This window comes from Oncorhynchus mykiss, chromosome 5 (genome assembly GCF_057628025.1).
Source record: "Oncorhynchus mykiss isolate SJ-2025 chromosome 5, ASM5762802v1, whole genome shotgun sequence".
Taxonomy (NCBI): Eukaryota; Metazoa; Chordata; class Actinopteri; order Salmoniformes; family Salmonidae; genus Oncorhynchus; species Oncorhynchus mykiss.
In genome coordinates, this window is record NC_143026.1 from 34419732 (window position 1) to 34436164 (window position 16433).

At 45.6% G+C, this 16433-nt stretch overlaps 1 protein-coding gene across 10 annotated transcripts in view; it reads left to right on the forward strand.

Moving 5' to 3' along the window:
* The window catches only part of LOC110523649 (guanine nucleotide exchange factor VAV2), a 236066-nt gene that overhangs the window by 185052 nt on the left and 34581 nt on the right, over nucleotides 1–16433 (forward strand). For all 10 annotated transcript variants that reach the window (XM_036977312.2, XM_090234586.1, XM_090234582.1 and 7 more), the window contains exons 5-8: nucleotides 6871–6976; nucleotides 10343–10441; nucleotides 11436–11504; nucleotides 11615–11715. In XM_036977312.2, the coding sequence (XP_036833207.1) occupies nucleotides 6871–6976; nucleotides 10343–10441; nucleotides 11436–11504; nucleotides 11615–11715 (375 nt within the window). The remainder of the gene's footprint in view (nucleotides 1–6870; nucleotides 6977–10342; nucleotides 10442–11435; nucleotides 11505–11614; nucleotides 11716–16433) is intronic.

The following is a 16433-nucleotide window of genomic DNA, read 5'->3' on the forward strand; positions in this document are numbered from 1 at the left end:
AATTCTACAGGAGAATGTCAGGCCATCCGTCTGTGAGCTGAAGCGCAGCTGGATCGTGCAGCAAGACAATGACCCGAAACACACAATCAAGTATTATTGGCAGGACTTGAAAGGAGCAGTTCATGCTTGAAAACCCACAGATGTCGCTGGGTTACAGCAGTTCTGCATGGAAGAGTGGGCCAAAACTCCTCCACAGTGACTGAGACTGATCAACAACTACAGGAAGCGTTTGGTTGGCGTTGTTGAGTGTTGCGGGGCAATTACTTTTTCACACAGGGGTATTGGGTGTTGCTTAAAATTGTTTTGTAATAAATGTAATAAGTATGTAATTGTTGTGTTATTTGTTCATACAGGTTCCTTTGATCTAATATTAGGTTTCGGGTTGAAAATCACATTCAGTATAAAAATATGCAAAAGTAGAACAAATCTGAAAGGGGGCAAATACTTTTCCACTGCACTTTAGGTCTATGAGCTGACTCCACAAGACAGGATCACAGCATTAAAACGTCACTCTCGCAGGAGCGTGGGAATTGCACTGAGAGTGAGAGGGGGGGTGGTGCCAGAGCCCAGATATCTGTATGATTATGCTTCAAAATCGTCAGTTGTCAGCTTTAAAAACATGTTAGTTCTACTAGAAACCTGTAACCCAGAGGCCCGTATGTAGCCCTTGATGAAAGTCCAGTGATTCAGAGTGCCCATGTTGGGATGCGGGGTGGAGTGGAGAGCAGTAAAGCAGAAGACACAGAGCCCATTGCGTGCGAACACGCTGGACCTCCTCTGGCCCTGCACTGTGAAATCAGACAAGAGAATTTGCCCAAAATACAGGAGTGAGTCAAGAGGAGAGGAGCAGAGTGGGAAGCACACACTCTCATATCTCTTGTACACACACTCATGCATGTGCCAGTGCGCACACATACAGACACACACAGACATACATTCACACTCATCTACACACAGATCCCCCCCCCCCCCCCCCCCCCCCCCCCCCCCTCAGGAGCTAGTTCATCTTGTTCCTCCTCACTCCCCATACAGTTCATACGCAGATCGCTGCACTAACCATCATCACCGTCATCATTATCATCATTCAGCTAATCATTCAGCCTGTCTCTAGGGTTTTGGGCAAGAATGTGATTTCTTCCTAAATATTGCCCCATCCCCTGAACAAATGTGTCTCTGTGGGGTCATGGGTGCCTTCAGAACAGAGTGCACTCTGGTGATAGGCAGCTCAGACATGGCGGTAGTGTGCCGGCCCACTCTTCCTATCTGTATGCAGCGAGAGTCACACCCAATAAGGGTCCTGTGTTGCTCAGTTGGTAGAGCATGGTGCTTGCAACGCCAGGGTTGTGGGTTTGATTCCCACGGGGGATCAGTATGAAAATGTATGGACTCACAACTGTAAGTCGCTCTGGATCAGAGTGTCTGTTAAATAAGTCAAATGTAAATGAAGGAAGAGGAAACACATCATTTAGAGTGACACCACACCACCTCAATTAAAACTTCAAACCGGTCCCACACAAGGAGAAGGACAATTGTGAATATTTGATGGAGGCTGTAGCGCTCTTCTTCATTTGTTTTCTCTATTCACGCCATCCGCAAAGGTCACAAGATAATATTCCAGTCACATACAGTAGGATGGTAAATAGGGAAGGTCAGAGTTAACCAAGCCCACAATACATCAAATTAGATTACATTTTTGTCCTATGCTATTAATTCCAGTGAATGGAAAATATGTCTCTGTTTGCTATTAACCTTTTCAGAGCAACAGAGAAATTCACACTTACCTTCAAATAGAAGAGTAAACTGGTTGATAGCAATATTAACTCTCCCAATCCTGACAAGATACAGTAACTAGACTTTGGGAATGTTTAAGAGCCAGTTCTACTCTACTGTGGTGGTATGGTAATATGGAAACCCTCCAAACTCAATGACCTATACGTGTCACAAGAATGAGACTTACCAGAAACAATTATTACATAGCACAGAGCCCACTTGTCTAGGAGCAATGGTTGTCACTTAGCTGTAAGCGGGAGTGGACATTTAGTGATGTAAGTGGGAGTACCAGGGAATGCATAGAGGAACCCTAGGAAAGAGAGCCTTCACACACACACGCACACACGCACGCACGCACACACACACACAAACAGTCTTGCACACATTCTTGCACACATTCTTGCACAGCTAACCTTGTGGGGACATGCAATTCAGTCCCATTCAAAATCCTATTTTCCATAACCCCTAACCTTAACCCTAACATTAACCTTTACCCAAAAACCTAACCCTAACCCAAAACTATCCATAGCTCCTTAACCTAATTCTAACACTAATTCTAACCTCAACCCTAAACCCCCTAGAAATAGCATTTGACCTTGTGGGGACCAGCAAAATGAAGACAATGACAATGAGAAAAGTAGAGGAGATCAAGGAGGAGAGGAGAAGAGAGCTTTAAGAAGCAAAAAAGCAGCTGACGAACAGAAGACACCATACAGGCCCTGAAGGAGCGGCTACCCAGGGTCATTAACCCCAGCCCACCTCACACCATGCTCTACCCACTCACACCAACCAGCTCCAGGAGATCCCTCTCCATCCAACACCAACTTGTCTCCCCCAGAAGATCCCACTACAACCAACACCAACCCTGCTCCCTCAGATCCCTCTCCAACAAATAACAACCTCCCTAGCACCTCTGCTAGCTCAACCAACACTCCCACCTCAGCTCATCTCCAAGAACAACCTGGGATTGGAGTCATTCTCTTTGACTCCAACGACAAACATCTACAGGAAAGAGAACTACTAGCTGGCTTGAAGCTGAGAAAAATATGGTGCCCCACGATCCAGAGTGCCCTCAAAATAATTTCAGAGGACACTTTAATAGGAGCGAAGACGATAATATTACACACTGGAACGAATGACCTAAAGAACACTAGAGGACTTGTGGCCCCAGCTATGGCAGAAGTAGCCATTATGACCACAGAGAGATACCTGCAAGAATTATAATTGAATCTCTTCTCCCGCCCTGCAATGTGCCATTCAATATTATTTTAGAAAAAAATGCAGAGCTTTCAAGAAAATGAGTAGTAAGGCATAAAGTATTTTTGGCACACCACAAATATATCCACCCTTACCACATGCAAGACCACGTCCACCTAAACAGGTTGTAAAAGTCTTTACAAGGGTACTAAAGTCCAGAGCCAATATGGGAAAAAAGACCAGGAACATCGAGCCTATGGGAAAATAAGAACACCATAGCACTCCATTCAGAGAAGCCATCACCTCACCCCGAGAGCCCAGCACTCAACCCAGAGAACCCAGCACTCGGAGAGTCTAGCCCTCCACCCGGAGAGTCCAGCCTCCACCCTTGAGAACTTGAGAAGCCAGCACTCCACCCGGAGAAGCCAGCAAACCACCCGGAGAAGCCAGCAATCCATCCGGAGAAGCCGGCAATCCACCCGGAGAAGCCGGCAATCCACCCGGAGAGACCATCACCTCACCCAGAGAGACCAGTACTCCACCAAGAGAGCCCAGTACTCCACCAAGATAAACCAGTACTCCACCAAGATAAACAAGTACTCCACCAAGGGAAACCAGTACTCCACCAAGAGAAACCAGTACTCCACCAAGAGAGACCAGTACTCCACCAAGAGAGACCAGTACTCCACCAAGAGAAACCAGTGCTCCACCAAGAGAGACCAGTACTCCACCAAGAGAAACCAGTGCTCCACCAAGAGAGACCAGTACTTCACCAAGAGAGACCAGTACGTCACCAAGAGAGCCCAGGTCTCCACCCAGAAAGACCAGGACTCCGCCCAGAGTTCACCACTCCATTGGCCACCACTCAATACCACACCCCATTACCTCCCATGCTGACAGGACAGCACCCCCCCACCCCATTACCTCCCATGTTGACAGGACAGCACCCCCCACCCCATTACCTCCCATGCTGACAGGACAGCACCCCCCCACCCCATTACCTCCCATGTTGACAGGACAGCACCCCCCACCCCATTACCTCCCATGCTGACAGGACAGCAACCCCCCCACCCCATTACCTCCCATGCTGACAGGACAGCAACCCCCCACCCCATTACCTCCCATGCTGACAGGACAGCAACCCCCCACCCCATTACCTCCCATGCTGACAGGACAGCACCCCCCACCCCATTATCTCCCATGCTGACAGGACAGCACCCCCCCCCCCCCCCCCACCCCATTACCTCCCATGTTGACAGGACAGCACCCCCCCACCCCAATACCTCCCATGTTGACAGGACAGCACCCCCCCACCCCATTACCTCCCATGTTGACAGGACAGCACCCCCCCCACCCCATTACCTCCCATGCTGACAGGACAGCACCCCCCTCAACCCATTACCTCCAATGTTGACATGACAGCACCCCCCCACCCCATTACCTCCCAAGCTGACATAACAGCACCCCCCCACCCCATTACCTCCCATGCTGACATGACAGCACCCCCCCACCCCATTTCTCCCATGCTGACATGACAGCATCCCCCCACGCCATTACCCTCATGCCGACACCCCTGTACCATTGAGACCAACTTTCCAGCAAGACAACTATCCAGAAGTGGCACGAAGAATAGAGCACCCTGCTGCAGCTGAGCTAAACCAGAAAAGGCATCTACTGAACATAATCTGATCCAAAATCCCCCAAAATCTTTGTTATTATAAGAAATATAATTCTTAGAAAAACAATCTATTATCAATATGATTTCAGCTTTAGATAAGCCACCCAGGAAAGGGTTCAAATTAGTTCATGTCAATATATGTAGCCTCAGAAACAGAGTTCATGAGATTAGTAATTTGCCAATTATTTGTGAGACTCACTTAGACAGCACCTTTGATGATATAGTAGGAATACAAGGATATAACATCTATAGAAAAGACAGAAATGTCTATGGAGGATGTGTTGCTCTATATATTCAGAGCCATATTCCTGTAACGCTCAGAGAGGATCTCATGACAAATGAAGTAGAAGTGCTGTGGTTGCAGGTTCACTTGCCTCATCTGAAGCCTCTTCTTTTAGGGGGCTGCTATGTATTTTCTTGGTGTCCTGAACGTTGACTGGTCATCACCTAGTTGTCCTCTCAAGAAGAAGCTTCTTACTGTGACGAATGCCTGGTGCATGACCCAGGTTGTCACTCAACCAACTACAGTGTATACCAATCGTGTTGGATCTCTCTTAAAAACCCTTCCTTAACCTGTCTCCTCCCATTCATCTACACTGGACTTAACAAGTGACATCAATAAGGGATTATAGCTTAATGTTTAACCGTTATATTTATTTTTAAATGTAATCTAATTGAAATACCTTGTCTATAACTGTTCTGTACTTTGATGTGTATGTTTTATGTGGACCCCAGGAAGAGTAGCTGCTGCATGTGCAGTAGCTAATGGGGATCCTAATAAACAAAACAAACACACACACACACACACACACGCGCGCACACACACACACACACACACACACACACGCGCACGCACACGCACACACGCGCGCGCACACACACACACACACACACACACACACGCGCACGCACACGCACACACACACACACACGCACGCGCACGCACACGCACACACACACACACACACGCGCGCATCACAGTCTGAGCCTGTGCACTGCTGGAATCTCTGCTAATTAAAGGTCATTCAGTCAGTGTGGTGCCAAAAGAAAACCAAAAGAAACCGTTTCCCCAGTTTACCATGGCCTCCAGGTCTCAGTATTTTACAGTATAGTAGGTAGAAAACTCCACAATTGCTGTGGAACTAATGAGTTTCAATAGAAAAATACGTTCATTAGACCACTGCCTTTTATTCCCTCGGTTACGCTGTCAAACAACCACATTCTTACAATGCCTGGAGCAGGCGTTCAATTCACTTTGCTTTGTGTTTTCTTTAGTCCTCAGAAAATGACTGAAGGGAACAAACAACTTGGAGCCTTTCAGGATTTCTGTGTTTTCTGGTTGTGAGAATTAGCATAGAATGGTGTTTTGATGTTCAACAGAGGCTTTAGATGTGGCTAGAGCAGAAAGAGAGAAGGAGAGGGCGAGAGAGCGAGAGAGGGGGCGGGGGCAGAGGGAGCTCTCTGTGGTGGTCTAAGGCGAGCCGTATGCCTGTGCTGGTGGAGAACGTCATGACCATAGAACCACAACAGTATGTAACAGGTGGCTTAGTCACGGATAGGGAAAGACATCTTTTATGGTTGTCAGGCTGGTTTAAGACGGTCCAGGCTGAGACGGGGCCATGTGTGACCAAGAGGAGGATGGCTGGGTGTGGGCTGATGGATGCCACTGTGGCTGTCGGTGGGGTGAGGAGGCACACATGGATCCAAGGCTCCTGGTGCTGAATTGATCTTGCCTCCAATCTTGGATGTACACTGAACTGTCAGGGAGGGCACTGAGTTCCTGTTTCACACTTACATGAGTACACACACACACAGATAAACATACACATGTGCACAACTCCACCCATAGTAAATACACAGAAATGCTTTTCAACTCTGTACTGCTGCAGTTCTTAATGGGATCTCACTACATTATCTACTGGGCCAACCCTCAACTTCTGTTAGTAATTAGGCGTCGTACATCAGGGAGACATGTTTGTGGAGTGGTTGTGAAGAGTGAAGTGGGATGGAAATGACATAGATCACCACTGTGGCCTGATTTCCTGACTCCTCAGCCCTGCTGATGACGGCTAATGGGAATCTACAGTTAGTTTAGCGCTCAGCAAAGTGTCAAGTGCCTAATCTGATCTCAATGTTGTGGTTAACCTTCAGTCTTAAGTCTCGTAATCACCCTTTCAGAGGAAATTGCAATTGGATAACTGAATGAGTGTGTGTGTGTTTCCCAGTGAGCATGACGTGGGGGAGGATGACATCTACGACTGTGTTCCCTGTGAGGACGATGGAGATGACATCTACGAGGACATCATCAAGGTGGAAGTTCGACAACCCATGGTAAGAGATTTGTGTTTGTGTAATTCTCTGCTTGTCTCTCTATCTGTGTACGTGGGTGTGAGTGCGTGTAATTCTCTACTTGTCTCTCTATCTGTGTACGTGGGTGTGTTTGTGTTCTGTTCTGCTCTGCTCACCTCTTATGTTTTCCCATTCCTTACGCTGCAGATCAGATACATGCAGGTAAGTGCCCTGACTCACCGTTCTGTCATCCAGCTCTACAGCTCTGTTCATCAGTCTGACATGTCCCCCCAACACCCTTCCTCTCAGATGACCACGCCATTAGATCAATGGCGTACAGCACAGGTCAAGGGAATCCCCATCTGCCCCTGTGTGTGTGACTCACCATGACATCAACATATCACCATCAACACCATGACATTGCCACAATATGACATCATCAAAAGCAGCCAGATCAAACCCCAATACAGCCTTCATCAGTTCCTATGTCAGTTCTGTGGCTGTGCTCTCCAACACACCTGATTGTCTTCTGATACCCAGCTGGATCTGGGTCTTTGAGTCTAATTGACTCTGGTTTGACTTGTTGTATTATCAGAATTGCTTATAAACCTTCAGTTCTGTTCCATATGACACAATAGAATGAATAGTCCTCTCAACTCAACAACCAAGACGGCTGACAGCCGCAGCCACACAGACACTTAAGACGGAGATGATGTCAGAGGTTTTGGCCGGGTCGTTTTATCCGACTGTTACAGTCGCAGATGTTATTTTTTTCACCCGTCTCTAACTTTAGCATTGCATTGCGATGCTGCTGGGCTGTTTGCGCTTCTAAATGAATCTGGATGCGCTGGGCGGGGTGTTTGCCTTGGCTGGTCCACCCTCCCCAGCCCCGTTCTACTCTGCACTGGCCCCAGATGTTGCCGAAGATACAGAGCTGCAGACACAGATGTTCATTAGCACTTGCCCGTGAGCAAGCCAGCCGGCACTCAACTCGTTATAAATCCCACAGTTCCAGCGTTTATGTAACCGCTTCCCACAACACGGCCAATCGGCTTGCGTTACACGACCGGGTCCCAGCAATTACAGTTAATCAAAAGTATCATATTCTATTGGGTCATGATGGAGTGATGAGTGAGAATTGGGCTCAGTTCATTAAAAGTGCTCATCAAATTCCCATTGAGTGGTTTGGATGTAGTGCTGCAGGGCCTCTGAGTGTAGCTGGGCGCTGTTCTGCTATCCCCCTGTCTGGTCATGTTGACAGTCACAGCTCCCTATTGGCATCGGGTACTGTACATTAATGAATGTAACTCAAAGGGAAAATATATATATTTGAGACTTGAGATTAGCCACCCTTAGCCTTGATGACAGCTTTGCACACTCTTGGCATTCTCTCAACTAGCTTCACCTGGAATGCTTTTCCAACAGTCTTGAAGGAGTTCCCACAAATGCTGAGCACTTGTTGGCTGCTTTTCCTTCACTCTGCAGTCCAACTCATCCCAAACCATCTCAATTGGGTTAAGGTCAGGTAATTGTGGAGGCCAGGCCATCTGTTGCAGCACTCCATAACTCTCCTTCTTGGTCAAATAGCCCTTACACAGCCTGGAGGTGTGTTGGGTCATTGTCCTGTTGAAAAACAAATGCTAGTCCCACTAAGTGCAAACCAGATGGTATGGTGTATTGCTGCAGAATGCTGTGGTAGACATGCTGGTTAAGTGTGCCTTGAATTCTAAATAAATCACAGACAGTGTCACCAGCAAAGCACCATCACACCTCCTCCTCCATGCTTAACGGTGGAAACCACACCTGCGAAGATTATACGTTCACCTACTCTGCGTCTCACAAAGACACGGTGGTTGGAACCAAAAATCTCAAATTTGTACTCATCAAACCAAATGACAGATTTCCACTGGTCTAATGTCCATTGCTCGTGTTTCGTGGCAAAGCAAGTCTCTTCTTATTGGTGTCCTTTAGTAGTGTTTTCTTTGCAGCAATTCGACCATGAAGGCCTGATTCACGCAGTCTCCTCTGAACAGTTGATATTTAGATGTGTCTGTTACTTGAACTCTGTGAAGCATTTGTTTGGGCTGCAATTTGATGTGCAGTTAACTCCTAATGAACTTATCCTCTGCAGCAGAGATAACTTTTAGTCTTCCTTTCCTGTGGCGGTCCTCATGAGAGCCAGTTTCATCATAGTGCTTGATGGTTTTTGCGACTGCACTTGAAGAAACTTACGAAGTTCTTGATATTTTCCGCATTGACTGACCTGTCTTAAAGTAATGATGGACTGTTGTTTCTCTTTGCTTATTTGAACTGTTCTTGCCATAATATGGACTTGGTCTTTTAACAAATGGGGCTTTCATCTGTATACCACCCGTACCTTGTCACAACACAACTGATTGGCTCAAATGCATTAAGAAGGAAATACATTTCACATATTAACTTTTAACAAGGCACACCTTTTAATTGAAATGCATTCCAGGTGACTACCTCATGAAGCTGGTAGAGAGAATGCCAAAAGTGTACAAAGCTGTCATCAAGGCAAAGGCTGGATACTTTGAAGAAACTCAAATATAAAATCTATTTACATTTGTTTAACACTTTTTTGGTTACTAAATAATTCCATATGTGTTATTTCCAGTGGTAGAAAAAGTACAGAATTGTCATACTTGAGTAAAAGTATACCTTAATAGAAAGTTACTCAAGTAAAAGTCACCCAGTAAAATACTACTTGAGTGAAAGTCTTAAAGTATTTGGTTTAAAATGTACTTAAGTATCAAAAGTAAAAGTATAAATCATTTCAAATTCCTTATATTAAGCAAAACTATTTTCTTGTTTTTAAAATGTATGGATAGCCAGGGTCACGCTCTAACACTCAGACATTATTTACAAAAGATGCATTTCTGTTTAGTGAGTCCGCCAGACCATAGGCAGTAGGGATGACCATGTGTTCTCTTGATAAGTGTGTGAATTTCTAAATGTTCCTCTCTTGCTAAGCATTCAAAATGTAACGAGTACTTTGGGTTGTCAGGGAAATTTATGGAGTAAATAGTACAAATTTTTATTTTGGAATGTAGTGAAGTAAAAGTAAAGTACAGATACCCCCAAAAACTACTTAAGTAGTACTTTAAAGTATTTTTTACTTAAGTACTTTACATCACTGGTTATTTCATAGTTTTGATGTCTACAATGTAGAAAATTGTAAAAATAAGCAGCGTGTACAGTATTTATACAGTATAGTTTCATAACATACATCAAGCCATATGATTGGTATTAATGACCTTGCATGCCTAAATAACATGTTTGACACCCATCATTAGACAAGCAGACACATGAACAGCCTTGTCAGGGACGTGTAATGACATAATGACATCCCAGCATCACTTTTCCTGTCGTTAATTACCTCCACAGAAAATGGGCATGACAGAAGACGACAAGAGAAACTGCTGCTTAGTGGAGATCCAGGAGACTGAGGCCAAGTACTACAAGACGCTGGAGGACATTGAGAAGGTGGGTGAGGGACTTAGATACGGAAAATGTGTGTGTACTTACGTTTATGTACGTGTCTGCGTATGTGTGTGTGTGCAGTGGGTGGCTGGCTGGCAGTGTTGGATGTAGCTCGCTGCTAGGGTAGGTGTGTTTTGCCACGTCTCCTTTGTCAGGCCTCCGGCTGGGAGCGGTGTGGAAATGTCAACTATTGGCAGGTTCATTGGAGAGGACAAATGTCTGTGGAGCAGATCGATAGGCTTATTATTGGCACAGTCCCATGGGAAGAGACTGATCTCCAGGGCTCTGTGTGTAAACAGACACACACACACAGACACACACACACACACACACACACAATTCACCTAGGGTTGTAAATTATGTCAGCGGTTAAACAGCAGCTTCTCCATGATGAAAAAGAGATTATTCTCAATTTGATGGACAGTTAGACATGATCCACTCCACTGGATCCATTAGACTAAGGGTGTGTTTGTGTTTGCTGAGCCAGACAAACATGCAATTAAACCAGAATCACCTTCTTATAATCAGAGGAGTCGTTTGAGCTTGATTGAGTTGAGGTTAATAAAGCCATCATATCTTCATTACATTTTAATGGATCTATTTGTTATCATTAAGATTATGTAATGTGACAAGCATACAATAACATTACTCAAACAACAGGGAAGGTTTGTGCCAGTGAACATAATCAGTGGTTGGTACTCACAGCACGTCACGGGCACTTCAAACAAATGGTTACACGTGTATACAAGACAATGATTAAGCTACTAACACCGAGCAGCAACACATTATAGTGAAACCTATTTTATGATCGATTTTCCTGGGCGCCCCCAGCGCATGCTATTGGATTGAACTGATGTTTAATATACAACTTTACACTACTACCGATTTGTTTACAACGTCAACAGGTTCAGTCAACGATGTTTGCACTTTAGGCCTACTGTATATTGCCATGCAAGTTCTTTTAACTTCTCAATTGTACTGTTTTGGTGTTCTACAGAATTATATGATCCCTTTGAAGCAAGTTCTCAGTCCACCAGACATGGAGTCCATCTTTGTAAATCTTGAGGTGAGTGCTGATGAGTGTAATCGTAGTGTCAGTGTGGAGCTGATGGAGGTGATGGAGGTGACGTGTTAGTGTGACCCAGGCTGACTATGGTTGTGCTGTACCCCATACAGGATGTGATTAAAGTCCACTTTGCTCTGCTGAGGGCCATCGACCTCAACATGGTGAGCGGAGGCAACGGTCTGGGGAAGATCTTCGTAGACTTCAAGGAAAGGTTTGTGACCTCGGGAGCTGTGTGTATGTGTGCGTGCATGTTTGAGATAGTATTCCGTGTGTGGCCCTGTGTGCATGCAGTTGGATTTAGATGCAGGATTTCAGGATAACTCAGAGGATAGATGGGATTATTAAAGATGACGCCGGAGGGTAGGGCTGCCGTCTTATCGGCTCTTAACCAACCATACTATTTTGTTCGTTTTTTTTCGCGTTGTTCGTGACTTGTTTTGTACATTATGTTGCTGCTACCGTCTCTTATGACCGAAAATAGCTTCTGAACATCAGAACTGGGATTACTCACCTCAAATTAGATGAGGAGTTCTTCTTCAATGAGTCAGACGCCAGGGATATATACTACGGACACCCGACCAGGCCCAGATTCCCACGATTAGCTGGAAAAGGAAATGTAGATGTGACTAATCTGCCCTTGCCTCTGTTCTGCTAGATAACATTCAGTCGCTGGAAAAGAAATACGGCGAACTGAAAGCACGTATATCCTACCAACGGGACATTAAAAATGGTAATATCTTGTGTTTCACCGTGTCGTGACTGAACGACGACATTAAAAACATACAGCTGGTGGGTTATGCACTCTATCGGCAGGACAGAACAGCAGCCTCTGGTAAGAAACGGGGCGGGGCCCTATGCATATTTGTAAACAATAGCTGGTGCACGATATCTAAGAAAGTCTCAGGGTTTTGCTCGCCTGAGGTAGAGTATCTCATGATAAGCTTTAGACCTCACTATCAACCTAGAGAGTTTTCATCTGTATTTTTCGCAGCTGTCTACATACCACCACAGACCAAGGCTGGCACTACAACCTCTCTCAATGAGCTGTATTCCTCCATAAGCAAACAGGGAAACGCTCATCCAGAGGTGGCACTCCTAGTGGCCGGGGACTTTAATGCAGGGTAACTTAAATCAATTTTACCTCATTTCTATCAGCATGGTAGATGTGCAACCAAAGGTAAAACAATTCTAGATCACCTTTACTCTCCACGCAGAAACGCGTACAAAGCTCTCCCTCAACCCTCCATTTGGCAAATGTGACCATAACTCTATCCTCTTGATTCCTGCTTACAAGCAAAAATTAACCAGTGACTCTGTCTATAAAAAAGCAGCAGAGAGCTGCCCAGTGACACAAGCCTACCAGACGAGCTAAATATCTTATATACTCGATTCGAGGCAAGTAACACTGAAACATGCATGAGAGCATCAGCTGTTCCGGACGACAGTGTGACAGGTCAATATTAAGAAGGCTTCTGGGCCAGATGGATTAACAAGACGTGTACTCCGAACATGCGCTGACCCACTGGAAAGTATCTTCACAGACATTTTCAACCTCTCCCTGTCTGAGTCTTTAAAACCAACATGTTTCAAGCAGACCACCATAGTCTCTGTGCTCAAGAACACAAAGGTAACCTGCCTAAATGACTACCGACCCGTAGCACTCACATCTGTAGCCATGAAATGCTTTGAAAGGCTGGTCATCGCTCATATCTACAACAGTATCCCAGAAACCCTAGACCCACTCCAATTTGCATACCGCACCAACAGATCCACAGATGATGATCCATAGATGATGCAATCTCCATTGCACTCCACACTGCCCTTTTCCACTTGGACAGAAGGAACAGCTATGTGAGAATGCTTTTCATTGACTACAGCTCAGCGTTCAACACCATAGTGCCCTCAAAGCTCATCACTAAGCTAAGGACCCTGGAACCTCCCTCTGAAACTGGATCCTGGAATTCCTGACGGGCCGCCCCCAGGTGGTAAGGGTAGGTAACAACACATCCGCCATGCTGATCCTCAACACGGGGGCCCCTCAGGGGCGCGTGCTCAGTCCCCTCCTGTTCACTCATGACTGCACGGCCAGGAACGACTCCAACACCATCATTAAGTTTGCTGATGACACAACGGCGTTAGGCCTGATCACCGACAACGATGAGACCTGAGATCTCTGACCTCCTCCTATAGGGATCTGACCGTGTGGTGCAAGGACAACAACCTCTCCCTCAACATGATCAAGACAAAGGAGATGATTGTGGAATACAGGGAAGGAGGACCGAGCACGCCCCCATTCTCATCGACGCGGCTGTAGTGGAGCAAGTTGAGCGCTTCAAGTTCCTTAGTGTCCACATCACCAACAAACTAACATGGTCAGAACACACCAAGACAGTTGTGAAGAGGGCACGACAAAACCTATTCCCCCTCAGGAGACTGAAAAGATTTGGCATGGGTTCTCAGATCCTCAAAAGGTTTTACAGCTGCACCATCGAGAGCATCCTGACGGGTTGCATCACTGCCTGGTATGGCAACTGCTCGGCCTCCGACCGCAAGGCACTACAGAGGGTAGTGCATACGGCCCAGTACATCACCTGGGCCAAGCTTCCTGCCATCCAGGACCTCTATACCAGGCGGTGTCAGAGAAAGGCCCTAGAAATTGTCAAAGAATCCAGTCACCCTAGTCATAAATTGTTCTCTCAGCTACCGCATGGCAAGCGGTACCAGAGCACCAAGTCTAGGTCCAAGATGCTTCTAAACAGCTTCTACCCCCAAGCCATAAGACGCATGAACAGCTAATCAAATGGCTACCCAGACTCCCAACCCCCCCCCCCCCCAACGCTGCTGCTACTCACTGTAATTATCTATGCATAGACATTTTAATAACTCTACCTACATGTATATAATTACCTCAAATACATCGACACCGGTGCCCCCCGCACATTGACTCTGTACCCCCTGTATATAGCCTCGCTATTGATATTTTACTGCTACTCTTTAATTATTTGTTATTCTTATCTTTGACTTTTTTAGGGATTTTCTTAGAACTGCATTGTTGGTTAAGGGCTTGTAAGTAAGCATTTCACTGTAAGGTGTACACCTGTTAAAATTAGATTTGAGTGTAAAACAGAATGGATCAATTAAAGCTCATATAAGCAAAGAGCCGACTCGGTCTGTAACACTGTTATAATGATAATAAACAATTACTAGTTTAGAGAGCACGCTCTAAATGTTCTGTGATCTGTGTAGGCTGTTGAAATGGATTCCTGTAATCTACTAGGGATTCATGAAAACACATTAGTGTATAGAAGAGAAGGCGGTCAGAGCTTTTGAACACCCCAGCTGCAGTACAGTAATGTGGGTGATGATTTGCATGCGTTTGGAGTGGTTATGTGCTTCCCGACTGTGCTGCGCTACTTTACTCTTTAGGTAATGGTAATGATAGGCCTGGTCTGGTAATGACAGGATACAGCCACGACAGCCCTCCAGGAATGTTAGTCCTGATTCAGCCTCATTTTAGGATTCACATGGAGCTGGAGCCAAACCTGGTAATATATATTTGTGTGTGAGTGAATGCGTGCTTGTGTTAATCTGTGAATGAGCATGTTTGTGTTTACACTGTGGATGGTGATCTGATTATAGTACATAACCGGTAAGAGGGGGGGGGGTATGCTTGCGTCCTATCCCCCCATTCCAAACAGGCCGCAGCTGTTCTACATAGTTTGTTTGTCAGATTGTGTAGGTAATTGGCTCGTTGCAGGGCTGCTTGGGGGACCTGGAGAGCTGCATCACACCACACAGAGCTAGCGTGACAGCAACGACACTCTCTATCCCAATCTCTCTCACCTCCTCCCCAAACACGAAGTCCCTCCACCACACTCCCTGTGTTTATCTAACAGCCACTGCTGATCTGATCGAGCTGTCCTTATAGCTCTTCAACTCTCTCTCGCTAGGCTAAAGCATGCTTAGCCAGTACAGTACCATTGACTTGTAATACACCTACTGCACAACTACACTACAACCAGAGCGCAGCAAGGGCTTTTAGGTCACTGCACATCTCCTAGTTATGGCCCTAATCGTGTGCCACCACATGGTCTGCCAGCTGATGCTACTACAGCTCAGGATTTAACATTACTACGATGGATAGGATTAGAGTTGTGACTTGTAGATTGTTGAACTTCCCTGCACTGCAATAAGCTAAAAAGCTATTTCCTCCCACCTTCCCATCATCAGCGCATTGAAAGATGTCAACGACAGGGAATGTTAATATTTACCTTCTGTGACATTCTGCTGAATGCGGAACAGGAGGATGTTTTGGGCAAAGCTGCCTTTGGTATTCAGGAGATGATTGACAGACAATCTCCCGTTGTTTCATTATGGGTGGCTCTCTAACCAGTAACAGAGCCCAGTGTATAGGGGATTTGGCACCACTCAGATGGATCCATTCTCATCAAAGCCCCTCGTCGATTGGTTCTGAGGACCCGGCTTCGTTTAATTAATGTTGTTATCTCCGCTTGTAAGTCCCATTGACCTTTGCAACAATACACCAGCTTTTTCGTCTCTTTGAAAAATGAATGAAAAGCTTCTCATGTTGTCGTTGCTGTGTCCAGTGAATGCCATGCTGAAAATGTCAGTGTGGCTAATGGCACCTTCTCTAAAACGTGTTAAGACTTGATGACAGTTTTGAATGTACTTTAGAGGAAACCCCTATCATGATAAATTGACTGAACTATCATGATAACAATAGATTGAACAATAAGCTTAACGTCATTGTGCACCTTCACATTTCTCTAGCAGAACCCTATAGGTTATTTATTGTAATGAACGATATCACCAAGATAAGTGGTCGGTTTGGTTGGTGTTGATCATTTTCGTTTTTATCGTCCCAGCTCTAGGAAGGCAGTCTACATTTTTATAAGAGGCTCCCCTGCT